At 40.0% G+C, this 21,227-nt stretch overlaps 1 protein-coding gene across 2 annotated transcripts in view; it reads right to left on the bottom strand.

Moving 5' to 3' along the window:
* Window positions 1–20,994, bottom strand: part of LOC129722645 (U-scoloptoxin(19)-Sm1a) — a 44,558-nt gene extending 23,564 nt beyond the window's left edge. For both annotated transcript variants that reach the window (XM_055676255.1, XM_055676253.1), the window contains exon 1: window positions 20,428–20,994. In XM_055676255.1, the coding sequence (XP_055532230.1) occupies window positions 20,428–20,539 (112 nt within the window). In that variant the 5' untranslated portion in view covers window positions 20,540–20,994. The remainder of the gene's footprint in view (window positions 1–20,427) is intronic.
* Window positions 20,995–21,227: the final 233 nt, after the last annotated feature.

Genomic DNA, 21,227 nt, shown 5'->3' on the forward strand with positions numbered 1-21,227 from the left:
AGACAGTTTTTGATTCGGTGATTCATTCCATTCTCTTATTCAAATTAGAGAAGCTTGACTGCACTGTTCAATCCCTATGTTTAGAAGCATGTGAGGCTTCGTGCTGATGGGGCCGCTCCTCAGGCCATCCAACGTCATAAACGTGTCTTTTCCCCCACTGTCCTAACGCTTAAGGTTAAACCTATAGGAGTCGCACGTATTAGCTTTATCAGTTTTGTTAGGAAACCATGTTCAAACATAATCTACTAAAACTCGTTGCGTTTTACATTTCTATATTTTTTATATGAAATTCAGGTACGAAACGGGTTTATGAGAGATCCACTGTTTTCATAAGCCGAAAAAACAGGCCTCAAACTCCTGAAATTCATTCAATATCTACAATTTCAATGATGGTAATGAAACTCTGACAGCTAGTTAGTCTTACGAACAGATGAAATACGGTTCATTGCAGAAAAATCATCAATTGCAAAAAAATATGGAGTCTTTTTTACCTCAAACCATGAGAATTAGAAAAATGTATTTGCAATGTTATTGCAATCACGCTCGAGTCACTTCAAGAGCAGCTCACATTTACTGTAAAAAAAAATTTCATGATAGATCACTTAAATCCTTCTACTTTCCTCTTTTACTTCCCAAGGCGCCACTTTACCAAAGCATGTATGGAATTGGCAGAGGTTGTATATGTATGTTTGGCATTTTAAAAGAAAGCATTACATATTTTTTTTAGGTATGATTGAGTATAATGTTAAGAGATTGTTTCACTTTTCATGTTTTTATGAAAATTTCTTATAAATTTTAGAACCAACTAATTATTCTGAGTAGAAAATCACTCATCTGTATTGGATGGATTTTCAAATTTTACATGAAATTAGGCTGATACAAATTTCGAATTCTCTTATGTCCAGGGTTATCAAAATATGCAAAGGGGGTGGCAAAAAATAAATAACACCGAGACGAAAAAAAAGAAATATCTTTGATCAAAGTTTGTGTGCAAGTTATGACGTTTGTAACTTGCACTCGAATAAATGTTGAAAAATGACACATTCTTATTTTTATTATTTATTTCGCTTGCCTTTCGACGACACTCTCGCTGTCACCTGACTTGTTTGTTGCTTAATTAAGCATTTATGCTGTCGGAAAACCAATGAAATGAACAAAACGGTTTGAGTTTTTTTCTTCCCCTTCCAATATTCAAGATTTTTAAAAGGGGGGGGGAGGGGGTGACATAAAATGAAAATAAAATTTGTAACGGCCTCAGCATTGACTCTACATTAATTTCGCATCTTTTAAAATGCACACTTAGATCTTTCGATGAAATATAACATGTTCACCATTTCACCAATTAAACCCGATTCGATTCGATCAAAACCACGTACAAACACTCAAAACCTGATGTCGCCAGTGCTTTTAGTTTATAATGGGCATGAAAAACGTCCGCTGAAATTCATTTCCTAATTCCAGTTCTATGGAAGTTTTTCCCTCGCAGGACACTGTCAACCGGGAATGCCTCTGAATTGGTATGCTTCTGTAATTACCAGAAGACTTCTCCGTGGCACTAGATGATGGCATCTTCCTCCGTCGGCATACCGAGCAGTTTTCGTTCGCCGTTCCAGGCCAGGCTGCATCTGATCCCGAAAAATAAGCGCAACGCTACTTTGTTGGGTTCGTTCGCTCGCGCAAAGAAAAAGTTCAAATTACGGTGGAAAATTTGATTTCCACTAGTTTGCCACAAATTGTCAGCGCGGCGGAAATTCCTATCTAGTTTGCCATGGCAGAGGGTTGTCATGTTGTTAGTGGTATTTGTTTGCAGTTGGAATACCAAAATTGGTGAAACCAACACTTCAAGAAATATGTTAATTGAAAAACTTTATTCTATTTTACTATTTGCTAATTATAAAATGTGACGTGCGATGTTTTTTTCATTCTTGATTTTGATTAAATTTTACGATAGGAAAATAGGTATTTCTTTCCCATGTTCATAACAAGGCGTGAATAAATTCAACCGCACAGCGAAACATCCCAGGCTTCTGCAATTGCGCTCGAGGCAACAGCCCAAAATTTCGTTAATCATCCATCTATCCATCAGTCCTTAGAGTGTCGTCTGACAGGAACTGAAAGACATTCTCTACTATTTATCAAAAAAATATCGACAGCTTACCCAAATGAGCCTTCTCCAAGAACGTTTTGACCGACGAGTTCTTCTGTCGTCAGCAAATTATTCTGCCGGGAGCAATTACCGTAATTAATTTCGCTGAGATTTTTTTTTACTGCAACGCAAAGCCACTGAAAATTCCCAATTCCATGGGAGCGGTGGATTGTAAACCCCTGAGGATATGCATAGACTTTCATACAGCACAATCTGGGTGGATTGTTGTTAAATCCTTTTTAGCCAACAAGGGTGGGACTGGGGCGATGTGATAGATGCAAAGTATGGATTACACGATTTGAAATACATATTAATCGGATTTTTTTGCGATGAGGATCCCACTGAAATTCAAGTATTCACGGCGCCCATGTTCGCATGCATTTGTATCCACTGACCACGGCTTGGATATAGTGATAGAAAACGTTCGGGTGGGATTTTGGAACGCTGTTTTCGCCTTTGGTAAATCGAGCGCAGACACTAACGACGGCCGGTGCTGGTCATGATGCTGCAATATTTACTGTACACCAAGGACACTCTTGGCGAATGTTAGACAAACCAAGCTGAAACGGAGATGTTGTTAGTGGCTTGTTTGCCTGTGCCTATGAGAGCGACTCTCGTTAGCAGATCATATTATAGCTAACTGCAACAGAGAGCTGCAACAGCCCAGCTAGATACGGCGCTAGGAGCTGTGCCCTCGTGATTGAAATTAAAGCTAATGGCACAAATTGGTTTAAAGACGGTAAACCTGCGAGTATTCAAACAAGCGTGAAGTACTAGGATCCTATTTTCGCTGTATGAAATGTCGCAAGATATTATTTAATAGAATTTTAACGAGTTTTTGATAATTTTCACTAACATTTACTTTTATATAAAAAAATACTAAATACTAAACTGCTCAATGTTCTTATAAACAACACTACAATTTTTTGAGAGACTCACAAAGCTCATTTGATATTCAAGAATGTTCAAAAACAAATGCTTCCAAGGAAACCAAACTTTTATTTTATTATCAAAAATAAATTCTGTACACTATTTCACTCGAATGAGTATAAACTGATCTAAGAAATTGAAAACTTTGAAGAGTTTTTAATTGAAACTAAAATTATTTTGCTTTAATCAAACAGATGAAAAGAGACACTACAGCTTAAAAAGTGAAAGCAACAACAACAAACATTTTAACGGCAAAAGCATGCAGTGCCTAAAGTCCATTACAAATTGCCGCACTTTATCAAAGCGCAGCTCGAAAGAGAATATCACGCGACATTGAAAAACAACCGCAGTAGTGTTTAAAGCAATAACTTACATTAATAGCAAAAATAATAAAATGTTTTGCTCGCCCCCACCATTCACATTTACCGAGATCTATCTATCTGTTAAGCGAAAATTGCCCACGTCTTTCCCTGTTACCATATATCACCGGAAAATGTACGACCCGTCCACTTTACCGGAGTATCATTACGTGTGTGCAGCCCAGCCGCTGACGCGAAATGCTTGCCTCAACAACATACAGTGTAGGTACGCAGTTTATCAACGGGCTCGTGAATGTCCTCCGCAACGGAACTCACATTCACGCACGATATGCACAAAGATAATGGGAGCGAATGAGAACTGCTATCAAACGGAATATTATTCTCATTATGATTTTATTAACGTAAATAGCTCTAACTGGATGTGCTTGCGGTGCTTGGAATAATAATCATTGCTGTCTTTTTCCACCTTTTCACCATTCAAATTGTGCTTTACGTCAGCGTTATATACGCGTTTTCTTTTTATGTGTAGTCGTCAATGTTGTAATACGATTTGACGGATTTAAAATTATTTCATCAGATCAAAGAAATTTTATTAAGCACCCAAATTAGGTATTAATTATTTGCATTCAATGATAAATAACTAGCTGCTCACCAATATGTTCTCGTTCTTGCTTAGTCAGTTTATGCAACTAAATTTACAGCAAAGTTTTAAAAAGTACATGTTTGATTAAAATGCAATATTCTATAACACATTTGGTTGTATACTGAATTATACAAAAAAAAATAATTCTGCTATGCTAAGAGAGCCTATTGAGGATTTCAAACTTTGAAATTTGTTCAAACTTTTTGGAATGTTATCATCCTTCATCATATTTCATTTTCATTTCGTCATGTCATTCAATGTCATGTCTTCGGTACATGAGAACAACTTTCAATTTTTGCATTATAGACTCTTTAAATGGACATTTTAGACTCTTAAAATGGGCCATATCGGTTAATGAAAAAAACCAGTCCTAGAAGCCAGATTCCGTTTTGCGTGGTGGGACAAAGAAATATTTTTGACATTTTTTAGTGAAGGAAGAAATTTGAAAATAATACATTTTAATAAATTTCTTTTTGAGCGTCTTAGTATAATGGAATTGAATATTGAGAATGGAAACATAACCTTTTCTCAATATTTATAATACATTTAGCTTTAATATATATAAGCTAATCTATAGAGTGTAAACAGTTAAAGGATTCATTTCATTCATATGAATTAGGAAAATCGCGCTTGGGGCAATGCAAGCGCGTGGGGAGAGGAGCGGTCTGACTAACACACTCCAGCCCGCCCTCTCCCCTTGTGACCTTTGAATATTTTTGCTCCAAAACAGGCACAGTAAGCCTGTATTTGAAGGTCAATATAATTTACATTCACAGTTTTGTAAGATTTTTGTTGTGACTCATCGAAAATTGCACCAGATGTATGTAAACAAGTCAGTTGTATTTTTAAATAACTGCGTGCTTCGAGAGTCTAAATTTTTTTTCACTTGCGGAGAGAACTCAGATTGCCAAATCAAGTGTATGTTTAAATTGAAAATGGTCGAACTGGGACGATAGATCACTTGGTAAGGATATGCAAATTTTCTTCAACTTTGATAAGCGAGGTATAAAATTTACCATTCCATTTGAAGATCAGTGTGGCTTGAGTTGTCCGTCAGGTCTGTCGCATTTCGGTTGCCCGTATATGACTGCCTATATCTTTAACAGTTATCGTTGGTAGAGACAGCAGGAGATCCAATGTGCATGAGAGTGATGATAACAAAGTGCCTGCCACCAAACAATAGTCTCTATTGAGTAAATGCATGGTGTGCGAGAAGTGTGCAAGCGATACGAAAGAACTACTTAGTAAGGCCGATTTATACGTCCTCCGGTGGTGTAACGGAAACGCATCCTACCGTAGATAAGAAGTTGTGGGTTCAAGTCCCATCTGCTGGAGTATATTTTTCGAAAATTCCTAATGAACTATTTCCCCAGTTAGCACATTTTTCAATCGTCGACCCTACATTTACTGCATGAAATAAAAATAGAACTGAAGATTATAGTGTGTGACAGTGCGTTTTTCAACAACTATCCGAAGGTTAGATTACATCAAGGTTTTTGAAGTCTACTTATCCTGAATTGAACATTTCTCGTATTGTCTAAAATGACAGAATGAAAAAAACGCATCGCTACGAGGTGAAAGAGAGATTTTTCTTTCTGACACTTCTAGCGTTTGTAGTGAAAACTTGCGTGATATTCTGACTAAGCAACTAAGCATTCTGATTTAAAATAAAACCATTAAAAAAAACTGCTTTGAAAAGGCAGAAAGTTCGACCTATTACTTCCATTATTTTTGAATTTAATATTTTGAAAAAGAAACTTCCAACCACAAACAAACGTGCCTCTTCAAAAAAAAAATCCTGGAAAATCTGCTCCCTTGTTTGAAACGTGTGAACTTACTGTCTACAAACTTATTTTTGTAAAAACGGTTTTTGTTTTTGCTTATAGCAAAACCAGTGGCATTACTGTCTGCTAAGGGGCTTGTCACATTCCACGATACAAAAATCGTAATTTTAGACCCCCCCGGCCCCCCTCGTGGACAAGCGTGGACATTGACCTAGACCCTCCTCCCCCCTCTCTTTGTTCACATGGACATTTTTCTCACAAGAGATGAAAAATGTATTCCTGTGGTTTATTCAGTGACTATAAACTAGTCATAATTGAAAAGAATCCCATCAAAATTCAGCCTAAGAGGCAAAGACACGAAAAAGGGTTAAACAAACGCCTTCATAGTTCAAGAGAAACTGAAAGAAATATAATCACAACTTATGCTTTGAATGATTGAAAATATCTCTAAACGCCGTAAAAAAATAGATTCCAAAATCTATTGTATTTTTTCTGGCGTTAATTAAAATGGTTGTAAACCGTTCAAAACCAAAATGCCTGAAAAACGAATGAACAGAGAAACGCGTCTAAGACGAGAAAAACAGCTTAAAAATTGATCTCGAATTAGCATCTAATAACTTAAAAAAGCAATTATTATTCAGGAAATGTACCTTACTCCGAAAAAAATTTGATTTGGTTTGATTTGAAATGCATATACACTCTTGTAAATGTAGCTTGAAACATCTTTTTTTCAAATTAAAAAGATATATTTCAAATTAACGTATGAGGAAAAAAATCCGAACAAACTTTCAATCCCAAATTAAAATTTTGCGCAATTTATTTTTCTATATTTGTTAGTTTATTCAAGTAATATAACTCATTTACAAACCTTATAAAAAAACTCAGCTCCACATCGCGCTGATTTCCTGATCCTCTGGGGTACTTGCTTTATAGTTTCCTGAATTCCGGATGTTTCAATTGTTATGAGCTCCTTCTTGATTTTTCTATCAAACAATCGACGTTTTTTGCTCTGTATCCTTTATGGTAGACCGGATATTTGTTGCCCAGCTCACAATATGATTACGCCGACCGACCAGGCGTTTCCACCTTCAATTTCGCTCGAACTTTGCACTCTTGCAAAGTGCATAGTTGTTCGGAACCACATTTTCTTTTGAAGGTATTTCCATTCTCGAAGAGTTCGTCAAAAATGTATATAAATGTTTTTTTCTATATCGAAGATCTTAGAATAGCAGGACTCTTAACTTTTAGATTTTTCTTCATTTCGCTCACAAAAATTGCAAATCAATTTACGACGATCTTCTTCCAACCACGTCTTTTTCCCAACTAAGCGTCACTTGACAGAATCGACTAGTCGTGTTACCACTTATATAAAAGTGGATCTTCATTTTGTGGAAATAGATTTTTCGATTTCGTAATCGACTTCGTAATCGTAGACCAATTTAAAAGTTGTTTCATTTCATGATTCAGCCGCCCGCTCTCAGACGCTGTTGTGCGCCACCTCTAACATGGAGACAGCCGCATACGTTCCCCCTTCCCAGTCAGCATACGACCAAAGTGACGAGACACCTGGAAAACGGACGAAACAGAGCCCAAACCCAAACAACATGGTGAGCAATACTTCTTGACGCAGCATAAGCCAGCATTTTACAACTGTTTTGAAAAAGGGGAATATTATAGCTTTCACCATTAATACAGATTTGTATTAACTACACCAAAATATGTTGAGTCATTGCAGCTCAAATCGTCTTTTTTACTTTTTTTATTTTTGTATGAATAGTACCAAATATGTTGAGTCATTGGAGCTCAAATCTTCTTTATTACTTTTTTTATTTTTTTTATCTTTTTTCTATGAATAGTATCTGGTTGGCAAATGGCTGGGCACGTGTAACTTGAGACCCTAATGTGGCCATTCACCTCTGTCCAGCAACTCCTATCCCAACCTCCACGTGGTGCCGACCGGAATACGAGTAACCTTAGCGGAGATCGGGTAACGAGCCCCGAGGGAAACTAGGGTCGTATGCTGACTGGGAAGGGGGTCGTACGCGGCTGTATCCCCATAGGGGCGGCGTACAACAGCGTCTGACCCGGAGCGGGCGGCTGAATTGTGGAATGCTGTATCCCGCCAGCTACACTTAAGATGGCAGCCCCATCAGCAGGATGTAGGTATCGCGACCCTAGTAAGGTAGCATACCGAAACCTTTCATCACTCACGAACAACGAATTTAGAAATACGGAACGGATCAATCGGCGAAGACCTAGGCTACGAACACGGAAAAAGATTAAGGTAAACGATTGGAAATTGGGTACTGGGAACGTCCGATCTCTCAATGAACCGGCGCGGGCTGGCTTGCTTGCTCGGGAACTACAGCGACAGGGAGTCGAAATCGCAGCAATTCAGGAGGTTCGTTGTAAGATCCGCGCACGGTTGTCGAACGTGCTGAAATCTCGCACAGAGAGGACGACGCGTTTCAACATTCAGCGGTTGAAAGCTGATGATGTGGCAGCAGAATACGCCAGAGAGCTGGATCAACGGATCGCAGAACAGCGGGAGGAAGGAGTGGAAGACATAAATGGGCTGTGGAGCAGTATCCACGGCGCCATCGAAACGACTGCGAGAGAGTTGGTAGGTACGACGCGTGGAAGACAGCCTAATGGCTGGTTCGATGCAGAATGCCAGAAAGCGACAGATTAAAAGAACCGTGCCAGGAGCCGCATGCTCACTGCGGCTACGCGTCAGAACAGAGAGAGGTACAGGGTGGAAAGAGCTGCCGAAAAAACCGTCGGAAGAAGCGCGGGTACGAGGAGCAGGTGCTCGCCAGCGCAGAGGACAGCTATGTTCAAAACGGCGTGCGAAGATTCTATAGAACTGTCAACAGAGTCAGAAGCAGGAATTTTCCTGTGCCGGTCATGTGTAATGACAAGGACGGCAACCTGCTTACTGATAAACCGACGGTTGCAACCAGGTGGAAGGAGCATTTTCAGGCGCTATTGAACGGTGAGGATCCGGATGAGCAGCGCAGGAACAGGATGACGATTATGAGTGACGAACAAGCTGTGGAGCCACCAACACTGGAGGAGGTGAAAAAGGCGATTAGTGAGCTGAAAAACAGCAAGGCCGCTGGGAAGGACGGTATCCCGGCCAAACTTCTAAAAGCGGGAAGCGAGCGGCTGTACTATGCGATCCACCAGATAATACTAAGAATCTGGGCGGATGAACAAATGCCGAACGACTGGTTGGAAGGCCTCATATGCCCTATCTATAAGAAGGGCCATCGATTGGATTGTGGCAACTATCGAGGGATAACGTTGCTCAACTCCGCATATAAAGTGCTCTTCCGTATCCTGTTCTTCAGATTGAGACCGTTAACGGAATCCTTTGTTGGCGAATACCAGGCTGGTTTTCGACAAGGGCGTTCCACGACGGATCAAATCTTCACCCTGCGACAGATCCTCGATAAGTTCCGGGAGTACAACTTACCGACTCACCATCTGTTTGTGGACTTCAGGGCGGCATATGACTCAGTGAAAAGAAACGAGCTGTGGCAGATCATGCTGGAACACGGTTTTCCTACGAAACTAATAAAGCTGAGTCGTATGACACTGAAGGGATCAAAATCGTGCGTGCGGATAGCTGGCGAGACATCAGCCGCGTTCGTAACGTTGGATGGACTGAAGCAGGGGGATGAGCTCTCCAACCTACTGTTTAACATCGCTCTTGAGGGTGCAGTACGAAGAGCAAACGTCGAAAGAAACGGTACGATCATCACGAAATCTCACATGCTTCTTGGTTTTGCGGACGACATCGAAATCATCGGTATCAACCGTAAGGCCGTGGAGGAGGCCTTCGTACCTTTTAAGAGAGAAGCAGCGAGATTGGGACTTGTCATTAACTCTACCAAAACAAAGTACATGGTAGCTGGCAGTAAGCGTGGGAGTCCCCGTGGTGTTGGTGCTGAGGTGGAGATAGATGGGGAACGATTTGAAGTGGTTGAGGAATTCGTTTATCTTGGTACGCTTGTGACATGTGACAACGATATGAGCCGTGAAGTGAAACGTCGAGTTGCAGCTGCGAACAGGGCTTTCTACGGACTGCGTAACCAGCTAAGGTCCCGTAGTTTGCAAACTCGCACAAAACCAGCGCTGTATAGGACGCTGATTACGGTCATGAAGCATGGACGCTGAAGAAAACTGATCGACGAGTGCTCGGAGTTTTTGAGCGTAAAGCTCTGCGATCGATACTTGGCGGTAAACTGGAAGATGAAGTGTGGCGCAGACGCATGAATCACGAGTTGTACCAGTAAACATGATGATATAGTGAAGGTAAAACAGCGGGGCAGGCTTCAGTGGGCTGGACATGTAGCCAGAATGCCTGACGAGAGAGCCGCCAAAACTATCTTCAGTAGAGAACCAGGAAGAGGCCGTCGACTTCGTGGTAGGCCTCGCACGCGGTGGATGTGCGCGGTGGAAGAAGATGCACGATCTGCTGGTGTACGGGGAGACTGGAGAACGGCTGCCCAAGACAGAAGAAGCTGGACATCTCTAATTCGTTCTGCCCAAGACCGGTGAACGGTCCGTTAGCCAAAAAAGTAAAAAGTAAGTATGAATAGTACCTACTGCAAATACATTAAATGCAATTCGAATGGAAAATAAGTTGTTTTATAAAGGTCGGCTGATTTTGAATTATACTTTTTCAGGAAAAGCAGAACTTTTGGCTTAGCGCTTTTGAGCTGTTTATTTCACGGTGTTACAAATGAAAAAAATGCAAGCACTTTTGATATGACCTCGCTTAGGTTGTAGCTCTGGTCCAGAGTTGCTAACGCCCATGGTTAAAGTTTTTCAAATATCCCTAAAATGGTCAAAACCCCGTTTTTTGGAAATTATGCAAAATTGGATTAGAAAGAATCCTTCAATCAATACTGCGCAGTTATTGACAACGTCTTGGCATGAACTTAAATATATATCACAAAAAACGGTTTTTATACAAACATCTTTTGAAAATATTTGGTTCTTCTTGATCGACAGGTATTCAAAATTAAATCTTTATTAAATTATTATTAGCACTAGCTCTTGACATTGCTTTCATTAACATATAAGAATCTTATGCAACCTTATTATTTTATCATAACTCGAAAGGATAATCCACTGTTTTATTGACCTTTTATCAATGTCGAACGAACTAATTTGTTTTTATTTAATAATTTTAAAATGAATCAAACATTTTATTTTATTTGATTTTCAAAAAAAAACGATCAAATCACTGAAAACTGAAATCGAAAATAAAGTTTTCTTAACAAGTGAGTACGTTTTATGTTGATAACATGCATACGAAAGGGTGGCGATGCACCACGCATTAACTTTATCGAAGAATAAAAAATCAAAATCAAACAATCATTAAGGAATTTGATAAATTGTCTGACAATATACTACATGACAATAAAAAACTGAGTGGATAAGCCCGTATACATTTTAAAACGCAAAGCAAAACATCAACCTTCGAAAAAAACATGCATTATTCTGATAGTTTAACATTCATAAACAGTTTAACATTCATGAAGTCAATCGGTCGCATAAGAATAACCTTACTTTTATCTAAAACAAATGCGTGTCTACAACGATTTGATTTCTATTCCAGCTTGAAGGATTTTTGCAGGTTCCGCCGTGTCAGAAGGTAGCTGATCGGTTTCGGTTCATCCGACTTTCGCATGCATAATTCTCTTTCAACACGCCCTCAGTTTGTCGTAACCACCATCTGTTATTCGGTTCCGTTTATCTTCGATCCGGCTAAATGGGATATTCCATCGTCATCGCTGCAGCAGCCGATTGCTTGCTCAGATTACCTTTGCCTTCGATGGTAAACATGGTGAACGTGATAATTTATACATCATCTTGCCAAGTGACAGCTGCCGTTGAAGGTGGAAAATGGTTATATATTTTTATTCATTTGATAGACTTTTTATCGTTTCCTTCCTGTGTGGCAGCTGCGGATAAGAAATCGATGAGCTTAGTGGCGTGAGAAACGACGAGAATACCGTAATAATAGTTGATGATTCTGCTAAAGACGACCTTGGCCAATGCATAAATAAATTGAAACGTTATGACCTTGAAAGATTGTGAAACTTTACAACTCTATAGAGGCGATGATGGAATGAATGATTTTTTAAACATATGAAAGATGTTTCTTTCTGCAATATTCAATCATGACACATACCAAAACATTAAATATCCGTTTTCAGTCTGTTTCTCAATGACAATTGTCACAAATTAAACCGCTACCGGTTATGGTTTTAATCTGGATGCTACATGTATTTATATTGAAATGCCAACCGATGTAATTGATATTCGCTGTAAACGCAGCAATTCCCAATTCAATTTACTATCACTGATATCGCAATTAGCCATCAATTGAATAAGTTAATAGTGATCACCGATCACCTGGAGACACTCCACTGCTGTGCACTTATGGCCTGATTGCTTCTGCTGTTTTTGCTCTGGGGATTACAAGTGTACCCATATGTCATACAACTATCACTAATTGAGATTGCAAATCACACACAAGGTAAATTTTGTGCTGGAATATTGGTTTATCGTCGGTGGGTAGCTGTGTACAACCATGTTCTATTTAATTGACATAAGGATCAAAATCCATTTGAGCATTAACACATTCAGACTTATAGCAATTTTCAAATCGTACGTTTTTTTACAAAGCAAAATTTCATTACGTAGCACCAACAATTTTTTCTTGCAATTAAAAATTAATACACTTTGTTTAAAAATTTTCCTTTTTCTGATTAAATTCATTGCATTTGACTGACCCCACAACGAATCATAAAGCCACAAACATTAAATGGCCCGTTCGGCCAGTGTCCCTTCAATATCAAAACCCGCAATCGTCCGGTCCCGAAGGTGAGTGAAAAACGTTGCTGCTAGCGGGAGCAAGCAGCAGGTGTGACCTTTTTACTGCTGCTTCCGGGACATCGTTAAATAATGGCAACGTTTTTTCTGCACTTCCTGTCTATCTACAGCTTCCAATTAGGGTTTCGCTTCCGTTCTCCGTGTTGGCAACGTTGGTTTTTTTTGCCCACTTATTTTCCGTACGCTGGCTCCCACAATGATGGCCTACGGATGTGTGAATGTTTGTTCAACTAACGGAATCAACATTACCAACTCCCGCCTCCGTTAACGGGCCACCGCCACAGTTCGGTGGCCTAATGTAAGTTGATAATAAAAGTGTCTCGTTATATCCTAGTTAACGAACCGGCCTTTCATTCGCGTAGCTCGAGAAGCAGTGCTCGATTTCGTGGTTGTGTGTTTGAGTTCTACCGAATTAGGCCGTCTACCGGGGTTATAATTTTGAGTAAATTGACAAAAATGAAACATTATTTGCCATTCTCTGTGTCACATGTGATAGGAATTAACATGAATATAAAGCATTACGGTTTCAGATTTTTATTTGGCAAATCGTATAGCATTACGCTAGTTTTGATGGATTTTTTGTCGATTCGAGAATAAACTCAAAGGTTGAAATATCGTGGTCGACAATACACGGTGACAAAAAAGTCCGGTCACACTTTTTTGGGGTCGCCTGTAGCCTACACGTTGCATCTCTCTGGTGCAATCTATATGTCAAATGAAAGGGTTAACTTTGCTGCCCAAAGTGGCAGAGTTTCGTTTCTGTGCAGTTTGCTTACATTGAGTTGTGAGCCACGGCAGAGTTAAGAGCAGCTGTTATCGCTGAATATGTGAAAGGGTACAAACCCGGACACATATTCAAACACCCAAAACCGCTCGGAATCAACCGGAAATTCGTGTACCGGACCATAAATCGGAACCTAGAGACCGGAGGCACCGAGGACAAGGCACGATCTGGACGACCAAGGTCTGTGAGAACTCCAAGGCTGAAAAAGATTATACGAGACCGGAGTCGCCGGAATCCCGCCCAATCTGCACGGAAGCTGGCCAGGAACCTTAAAATGAACCGAGAATCAATACGCCTGCTTCTGCGCAAGGATTTAAAACCTACACCGTACAAAAAAGGTGGTTCATGGGGTTAACAAAGCTACAAAGGACAAGAGGTACCAACGGTCGCGGGAGTTGCTCGGTTGGCGCGCAGATGACGAGATTATTTTTTCGGACGAGAAGCTGTTCGTTTTGGAGCAAACAGTCAATCGCCAAAATGATCGAGTTTTGAGTGTGAGCCTCCAGCAAGCTCCTGCGGAAAAGCTGAACGTTTTCCGGTTCCAAAATAAGACGTCAGTGATGGTTTGGGGAGCCATTTGCAAGAGAGGTAAACTGCCTCTTATTTTTATCGATAAAACGGTCAAAATCAACGCAGCGTACTACCTGAACACGGTTTTGAATAAAAATGTCCTGCCTCAAGCTGAACTATTGTTTGAAGACGATTACTACTGCTTCCAGCAAGATGGCGCCCCATCCCACACCGCAAAGGTTGTTCAGGCAAACTTGACCGATTTCATTTCGAAGAATGAATTACCTCCGTCGTCTCCGGATCTGAATCCACTGGATTATTTCGTGTGGGGATACATGATGTCGAAGCTGAACGACTATAAAATAACAAATTTGGAGCAATTCAAGCGAGTTATCACGAAAATCTGGGACGAGATGCCGATGGAGCACGTGCGCACCGCTTGCGACGACTTTCCGAGACGTCAACAAATGATATCTCTTAAACTAAGCACAAACCAAAGCTTGAATAGCAATGAACTTCAGAATAAGTCTCACAACTGAAAATATCTAGCTTTTGCTATTATAAGAAATTTCGAAAATTTGGCGAAAGGATACTTCTAATTTACAAAAACCAGCACTTAGGTATCACAGTTTCACATTTTTTTAGTCAGTGCCTCGCTAAATTATGGTGAAAAAATTGAATGAAAATTCACACGCTTTCAGAAAAAGCTATATGTTTCACGGAAATGGAGCTATGTCTTACCATTTGTTTAAATAGTCTGAAGACTATTTTTTTGGCTCGGTTTGGCCATCAATAAACTGCTTCAACAAAGTTTGGTCCAATTCAGGATACTTTTGTTTATTTCTTTTGACCTTGAAAAAGGTCTTTCAGCGAATTCGACCTGAAAATATCACCAATAATTTTTCTTACCCTTTTCAAGCCTTCGAAAACGACTTGAAGATTCAATGCCCCTACTTCGAGAGTTTTTAAATCGATCAAAGACTTATTAAAAATATTTATCGAATCGGAAGAACCGATATCAATCATCTAGGCAAACGAAAAAGGACGAAAACTTAGCACTTGAAATGTAGAACTCTGCACGAAGCAGCATGCGCAAGCGTCATAACCAGAGAGCTGCGGAAGGCAAATGTGGAAGTAGCGGTCACACGAGAAGTGCGTTAGCCAAAAACGGGACAAACGGAACTTCGCGTCGGTTCCGTGCTACTAGGAAACCAAATGAAGGGTGTCATTAGGTGAAGATCCCTCTCTGTCCTTCTAGCAGATCTCAAATACAGCCTTATTAACGTGTACGAGCCGACGGTGTGAAGAATGAGTTCGACAAGCTCCTTGATATAGAGACCCACAACACGATATAAAGATCGTCATGGGAGATGTGAACGCACAAGCCGGTCGGGAGGAATTCTTTCGCCCCGTTGTTAGTAGAGAAAACCTCCACTCTACCACCAATGACAACTGATGGAGGTTCAGGAACTTCGCAGCGGCCAGTAGGATGGCCACCTTTTGTATCTATTATGCACGTCGCAACATTCGGAAGCTCACCTTGAGGCACCCCTAGCTCCGAAATGGTCTACAGTAAGGTTTTTTTTTACGCGGGGGATACGTACCTCGTAAAAAAAACGCGTTAATTCGAAAATCCGCGTAAAAAAAACCGCGCTTATTCAAAAATCCGCGTAAAAAAACGCGTTAATTCAAAAATCCGCGTAAAAAACCACGTTTTTTTAAAAATCCGCGTAAAGTAGTCCAGCAAGAAGGGCTTTAGAAAAAACCCGAGACACTCTAGAACCAGTATTTAATACAGTATTTGATTGTCCTCTTTGACGGTCATTCCGGATCTTTCGGTGGGCGGAGAGTATTTTTTGGACTATGTCTTTTACTAAATAAACACTTAAACGTTTCTGGTTCCAAAAACCGCGTTAATTCAAAAATCCGCGTAAAAAAAACCGCGTTAATTCAAAAATCCGCGTAAAAAAAACCTCGTAAAGAAAACCGCGTAAAAAAACCTGACTGTGTATGCTAATTGACGGCCGGCACTTTCCGGACGTCATCGATGTGTGGTCTTTTCGGGGGCCAAACGTCAATTCAGTCGCTCTCTCATGGCGGGCAAGGCTCGCGCCCGGCTAACCAACGTATTTAAATCGAGATCAAAGGGGAAGAAAAAGAATGTTACGATCAAAAATTGGTCAACTTCAATGTGCCGTATTATTTTTATCATGTATAAAAAAACCAGAACACCTCTCATTTTAAACATGCGTGTGTATAATATCATGCCTTAGGTATTTTTTTTTATAATACTTCATTTTTTGTACAATTTTGCTCCTAAAACATGACTGTAGCAATCAAACAAACCATCGTTCATTTTGAAACCTGAACTAAACTCACGGGTGAGAACTGAAGATTTTTTCCGTGTCAAATAAATGTTGTGTGAAAAAAAAATAATCTTCGATTGAACGACACTGGAGTGGATTTGTTGGGTTGCGTATTTGGGGTACAAATGGAGTCGAGTGGTTGCTTAGGAACGTTTGTGTTTTTGACGTACTGTGATGATATTTTTTCTGGCTAAATCACATACCCAATTCATCTATATATGATGTTTTAAAAGAAATGGAATCATAATGTTGTTCAAACATTCGTTCTGGTATAAAATGATGTTGAACGGTGAGGAATGTTAAAGAGTCGACGAGGGGAACACGATGTGTAAAAAGCTTGCAGAGAGCTGAAGAACCACGTAGCCCATTAGGGGTACTGGGGGTAAGCCCGGCTCCCTAAGGAAAATGATTCTTTAGTAGCACTTGATGGCGAATTTTGTTATGTTTCTTTCACGGAATCATTGTCCAGATTGTTTTCTACAAGATATGAAGGTTTTCAGTACTTTACAGTTACTTACTCAAAAACGACGTTTAGCAATCAGTGCGGGTGAAACCGGCACCCCTTGGGGGTAACACCGGCACCTAAGTTTGTTCATGAGTTAACTCGAATTAACTGAACCAATTTAAATTCGGAAACCGCCGAATGAGAGATCTTACATTTCTGTATGTTACTGTATGAATTTGGTTGTTGTCGGTTAGCTGGTTCTGGGCAGATTACCGGAACAAGTTCCGTTGAACATTATGTATAAACAATGGAAGAATTTGATACTCGACAAGCCTATCATGTGGCACTTTAAATCATATTATTAACTAGTTTCATTGAAGCCAGGATCACACTGACCACACCAGAGCATATTTCAAATACCACCGGGAAAGCCGTCAGTTTTGTGACTTGATTCAGTACATTTGGCATCTCTAATAACCCTTGGAATCATTCATAAATCACAGAACAGCTTGAGTGCATGGTTCTAAGTCGATTAATTAATTTATTTATCAGCGAAACATCGGTAATAGATGAGAAATATGTGTCAGTAACATCCAACTAGCCTCAGACCATGTCGGGCTTACCCCACTCACTGGGTGGCGGTGTTACCCCAACAGCACACATTTTGTTAAAAAGAGTATTTCTACAAATTTATCGCTTCAATTCACCTCAGATCGAATTCCTGTGATTACTAACAATACAGGCAATAAATTGTAGAGCAACGAAAAATTATTTTAGCCTTTTCAAATGAATAAAAGCTTAAGTTCCACTCACGAAAAATTACTTCCGTTTACGCATCAGCTGCAGTAGCGTATATTTTGTTTATTATTTTGACGTTTGACGTTTCACGGTGGCTTCGATGTGTCTTAAAATGTCTAAAGTATTAAATACCAACACTTCACATATTCCAAAACACAGTTAATTAGCGTTTTCTAGTAAAATCCTAGGGGTGACGGTCTTACCCCTACTAGTAGCACACAGAACCACTACTTACGAACTGCTTGGACTCATATGCCCGATCAATAATAAGGGACACAGGCTCGACTGTAGCGACTATCGAAGCATAACCCTCCTCAATTCCGCACAAGCTTGGTATTCTCCTCAATATGTGAGAAGAGCAGAGTGAATATTAATTGTTTACTTCTTGTCTAGCATGAGCGCTGCGTGTAGCTTTTTTTAACACTACGCTTTTTTTTGTGCTGTGTTTCTGTTCAGAAAAACTAAAACACTTGCTGCTTACACCACAGCTGAGCGAGACAAGAGTCTTGAATCACTCTAGTGTGAATACACTGAAGTAAGTACGCCGCGATGTGCACTGCTAAGATAAATTCTATAGCATTCGAACAGCAAATAGGCATTACGGGAACCGGTTTTTTTTTACAGTTTCGAGATGCAACGCAAACAACGCAATATACTTTCCTACATAGATTTTCCCCTCATTTTATATTTGCATAAGAGACACACAGTAAAATCACTACAGTGAGCTCTGTTGTGTGGTTATTAAGTATACTGTCCAGTGTCCTTACATGTAAGAAGGATCAGGAAGGATCAGTTTATTACTTCTCTGAATAGATATATCAGATTTCACCGCGTTGTTTTTTTTTGCGTGCTTTTCAAATACACACGATTCACAACTCTCATCGCTTTGCCCATTAGTGTTAGAGCAGTTGTTTTCGCAGTGAAAAATAATTTCCTACATGGTAGTGCTTCTTTCTGAGGAGAAAAGACAAGCCTGATTCGGCATATAACATCCTCTACCGCATTCTTTTCAACAGACTGGGGCCGCAGCAGGAAGCCTTTGTTGGTGACTACCAGTGTGGTTTTTAAGCAGGACGATTCATAACGGACCCATCACCTTGAGACAGATCCTCGACACATTTCGAGAACACAAAATGCAGACACATCATCTGTTTATAGAATTCAAGGCAGCGTACGATTCAGCGAAACGCAACGAGTTGTGGTAGGTTATGCTTATAAATTGTTTTTCAACAACACTAAGTAAGTTGAGACGTGCAAATCTTACCGGTTTCACATCAAGCGACAGGACAGCGGAAAAAACTTCGGACGTGTTTGTGACGTTGGATGACCTGAAGCAAGGGAACGGGATCTCGAACTTGCTGTTTAACATAGTGTTGGAAGGTTCAATCGGCAAGCGACACCATCATCACGAAGTCTCACATTCTTCTAGCAACTTCACCCAGAGCTTGAACCTACAATCATTTAGTTTTAACGTAGGACTACGTCTATCTGGAAGTTAGGTGCCTGAATTTGAAAGTCATGAAATTCATTTTCATTTTTTAACAGATTATCGAGGTTTTGGTATCAATCGATTAGAAATTTCTTTTCGGTAGAGTTGTCGTAACAAAAACAATTATTTGATTGGGACACTGTTGAAAAAATTGGTGGATAACATGGATTGTCTAAATCATACCGAGCAACCATTCCCAAGCACAGTCGATTTCAAAGTATACAACCGATCTGACTTTGGAACGATTTGTTGTTGTTGTTTTACTCGCTCTAGTACACACGGTACGCTTTCCGGAAATTTATGTAAGTTACCATTCAAACATTTAACCATCATTTTCCTTCCAAAACCGTACCGATATCATACGGACGCTAGATGCTGAACGTGAAAAGAAAGAAACGGCAAAATAGTGCCGGTCATCTCGTGCCGAGTTTCACCCGTATATTTGGCGGCTGTCAAGTAGTCCTTGGTAGCCGCAAAAGTGCCAAAAATGACTTGAAATTCTGCCCGAATCAAACAGTTTAAAACACTAGTGGACCCGAATCGCTTGGATTTGACTTATCAATGGTTGGAATCTCTTTTAAAAAATAACTCGTGATTCGAAAAAGATTTGTAAAACATAAACGGTTTTATACGCGATTACGCGATCATTTGAATTAAAAATTCGTATGAAATTTTGAATATTTTCAGGTCATTTTAGATAGAAAAATTGGTGATTCTTAGTAGTAGATGGATTTGCAGTGCTAAAGTACAATATTACAGAAGGGACAATTTGAAAAACCACTTATTGCAATAATGATACAAACGACAATACATTTTAATCCGGAGCCCGACATTCTGTAGTTTCAACACAAAAACTCTGCATCCAGTCTTTAGGTGTACAGGTCAAGGGTTAGTTTATGCTCATACTGAAGCAATATAGATTTCTAGTATACTATAACTGCCTTGATAGCCCAGCATCCTACCTCGAGACCATTTCATTGTCACCGATCGAAATTCTTGGACACCGTAACTCGAAAATCTAATGCTATCGAATCAAGATAAACATTAAGATACCGCCTTTAGAATGATTGTACAACCCAATACTTGAACGAACGTAAATGTTAATTTAATTGACCATTTGTCTCAAAATTTGTATTCATTCCCAGTTCAAGCTGAATCGTTTCACATTGGCCCCCGGTGGTACCGAGCGTATTAAGAGAAAGTTAGCATCCATAAACCTTTTAAACGACGACAAAATCCAATAATAATAGACGAGAAGATGCACCGTTAAGATAGCTTACGGCCGGTATTGAATACTCACAGAGTGCTTCATCGCCGTTCTCGTGAACCGATGGCAGCGCAATTTCAGCTCCGGAACAAGCGTAAACTGATGCCACCACCAGCAGCAACAAGGTCATCGGGTAGACATTCATACTTCAGCCTTCAGCGCGTTGCAGCGTGTTGCGGTTTACCGAAATGTGCTCACTGTTATTCTGGCAGCGACCGTAACGATTCAAATTGGTTTTGTTGCTGATAAGCAATAGTTCTAGATCACTAAATTCACTGCACTTATAAACACTGAATATTTGCCTAAACACTCGATCCTCTGTGGACGTTTTGAAAATCGGCAGAACAATTTATATGACCAAATCCCAAATTATGGTCACGGTTCGGGTTGCATTGGCCACTTCCGGATGTTTTACAGAATTTAAATTCATATATTGAACTCAACGCGCTCGTCAACACTAATGTTATATTGGATGCTAGCTCTTGGTGCTCTAAACTGTCGACTGACGACCGTTTATGAGTAATCAATAGCTTTTATATGGGTGGCACTTTAGATTCGCGGTTTTGACACCGCACCTTTTTACTGCTAGTGCCACGCCATCACAGGCCGTGTCTAGTGTGTGCACACTAGAGTATGACGGCACTATAGTCTGAACGGCTCTATGCCTACAGCCACTAATACCTACACGATGCATGCATGATGGGCCGGTTGATATGGATTTTGCATACCGGGCGCAACAAATGAAAACAAAAACAACGCATCACTTTTGTACAGTACCTTAGCTAGATGGAGAAAGCCAAACGACGCGCGGAAGGGTGTCGCGATTAGGAGTT

The sequence above is a fragment of the Wyeomyia smithii genome, chromosome 2 (genome assembly GCF_029784165.1).
Source record: "Wyeomyia smithii strain HCP4-BCI-WySm-NY-G18 chromosome 2, ASM2978416v1, whole genome shotgun sequence".
Lineage (NCBI taxonomy): Eukaryota > Metazoa > Arthropoda > Insecta > Diptera > Culicidae > Wyeomyia > Wyeomyia smithii.